Source organism: Penaeus vannamei, chromosome 22, assembly GCF_042767895.1.
Source record: "Penaeus vannamei isolate JL-2024 chromosome 22, ASM4276789v1, whole genome shotgun sequence".
Taxonomy (NCBI): domain Eukaryota; kingdom Metazoa; phylum Arthropoda; class Malacostraca; order Decapoda; family Penaeidae; genus Penaeus; species Penaeus vannamei.
This window is the reverse complement of record NC_091570.1, coordinates 32,760,835-32,763,334: the sequence shown is the minus strand read 5'-3', so window position 1 is coordinate 32,763,334 and position 2,500 is coordinate 32,760,835. Positions and strand designations below refer to the sequence as shown.

The 2,500-nt window shown below is 31.4% G+C and overlaps 1 protein-coding gene across 1 annotated transcript in view; it reads right to left on the bottom strand.

Annotated features, from left to right (window-relative positions):
• LOC113821404 (short/branched chain specific acyl-CoA dehydrogenase, mitochondrial) overlaps positions 1–2,500 on the bottom strand; it is a 14,574-nt gene that overhangs the window by 537 nt on the left and 11,537 nt on the right. Inside the window, exons 7-9 of the mRNA XM_027373888.2 lie at positions 2,294–2,476; positions 2,036–2,171; positions 1–856 (exon numbers count right to left, since the gene is read on the bottom strand). The exon at positions 1–856 is cut by the window's left edge and continues 537 nt beyond it. Coding sequence (XP_027229689.1) covers positions 678–856; positions 2,036–2,171; positions 2,294–2,476 — 498 coding nt within the window. The 3' untranslated portion in view covers positions 1–677. The remainder of the gene's footprint in view (positions 857–2,035; positions 2,172–2,293; positions 2,477–2,500) is intronic.

Here is a 2,500-nt window from a genome sequence, read left to right as displayed (position 1 = left end):
TCAAACGTTTCTCTACATACAATGAATACTCTACAAACTAACAGGTACTATTCATAATTCTAAAGGCCCTATCATCCTAGCAGTTTTCCATTAATTTCTGCACTTCCATATGACCTTTGTATATGCAAATGGCTTAAACATATCAGATTGACAAATTGTTTCAATTCATACATATCCACTTCCTTGTAAAAAGTCAAATTCAAGCTAAACAGTAACAAATTAAAGAAAAAGTGCTAGTGTGAGTAGGTTTTGAGAATAAGGGTTGACCGAATATTAGTACATTAATCAAAGTAATAACCAATAATAAAACAACTACCACCAAGTAGCATGCACTAAATAGGAAATATTTATGCTTATTTGTCGTTTCTCTTTTAATAAATGAAAGTTTAAATCATTCATACCAACCCATAGTTAATGTATTAATATTTTTAACTTAATATATAATATCACAACATAAAACAATCCCATGTCTAGGATATTACTACAGTACCTTCTGAATCAATGCATCACAAAGCATGTTCAGTTACATTCTCTATATTTGATCAAATAACATCATAAGATCATGATAAAAGTAAAGGAAAATGTTTGGCTGAATTTTAATTATATTTTGTCACAATCAATCTAAGCTATAACATCCTAAATATATGCAAAACATTATCCTTTCTTTGTTACAATAATTATGCTACATAATCTTGCGCAACAAGTTTTGCAATAGTGTTCAACTGAATATGTGATGTTCCCTCATAAATTGTGCCAATTTTGCAGTCTCGATAAAACTTCTCAACTGGGTAATCTTTGGTAAAACCAACACCACCCATAAGCTCCACACACTTGGATGTAACACGAGTGGCCACCTCTGTATGGAGAAAAAGAAATAAAGATCTTTTACAAGAAAAGGAAAGAAGCATGAAATTACAGTAACAGTAATCATAATAATAATTTTAAATCAAAAAATAGATAAAAGATTAACTAACAACCTTCTTTTAATACTATAATTGGCTCAATATGGATATAGAGGCAGCACCACCCCTTTCAAAAGCATCAGTGATAGAGAACATATTGCACAGCATCATTTAACATCTGGCCCACAGCTAATATCTTGCAATAATATTATAAAACAATAAGATGCTTTAATACAAAGCTTTTAATTCTACATTTACTTTCGTAATACAAATATTCCTCCATGCAATCATGAATTGTGCCTGTGTGACTTTATGGGAAGGTGAGAGGTTATATTCATAAAATGTGACAGAATAAAATGAAGGATAGATGAATTTTTTTTTGTCTTATGCATAATTTACTGTTATAACTATGACATCAGTTTGAGAATAAAGTAAAGGTTCTCAAAAAATCATTATGATTACCATGGTCACTGTAAAACTACAGCCAAAACAATGATAAAGCCAAAGTAATTCTCTGAATGAAAGAATTTGCAATCATAAGGACTTTACCCACATCCTATGGTTTGTTCATATCACTGATCACATTATTTCTACATAAATAGAAAATCCATCTAAAATTTAAACTTTCCAATTACTTATGCTTGTTTTAACATAATTAATGGGTCATAAGAAAAGTAAACTGGAAAAGAAACAAATACTAATACTCATATCATGAGTTAAATTTTAATAATGACTTCCAAATGTGAAGCAGCCCTGCCAAACAGCCTGCTAACCTTGCTTCCAAGGAAATAGCAATTCAAGCTAATTTTCAAGCTTTCTGATCACTTAATCCTGTATTAATGTACCCGACGATATATGACAAATGTGAATGCAAATCAATGAAAGCTGTAAACAAGATGAAACATTAAAACTGAAATTGTCAAATATTATCATCAAATTATCAACAGTGAAACAGCTGTGTGATTAAACTCTGGGAGTTGATAGGTCCCCCTATATATCCAGATTGAATGGGCTACAAGTCTTCTTTATCTAGATCTCATTCTCACTAATATAACATAATAATATATCCAATTACTTGGGTAATATCAAATCTACGTAAAAAGATAATCAGCAAGAAACAACAAAATATATACCTGAACTGTAAAGCTTTGCCATTCCAGCTTGTTTAATGAAAGGTTGTTTTGCTTCCCTCAGTCGAGCTGCATTATACACAAGTAGTCTTGCACATTCAATTTCTGTAGCCAGGTATGCTACTGCATGTTGCACAGCCTGTTAAAAATTGTTAATTAATTTTTTCTTGATTCTTTTCATTAATCAATCATATATTCAATATTGATAAATTCACTTCCAATCTTAGATTTGATAGTTGTAGTATGATATATGACAAATACCTGGAAATCAAACAGAGCTTTCCCAAACTGTTTACGCTGAAGCAGGTATGGAATGGTGGCATCGAGGCATCCCTGAGACAAACCAACCATTTGGGCACCAATACCTATACGTCCCTCATTTAACATCCCAATGGCATATTTATAACCATGTCCAAATTCTCCAAGAATATTTTCTTCAGGTACCTTGGGAGAAAATAATTATTCACA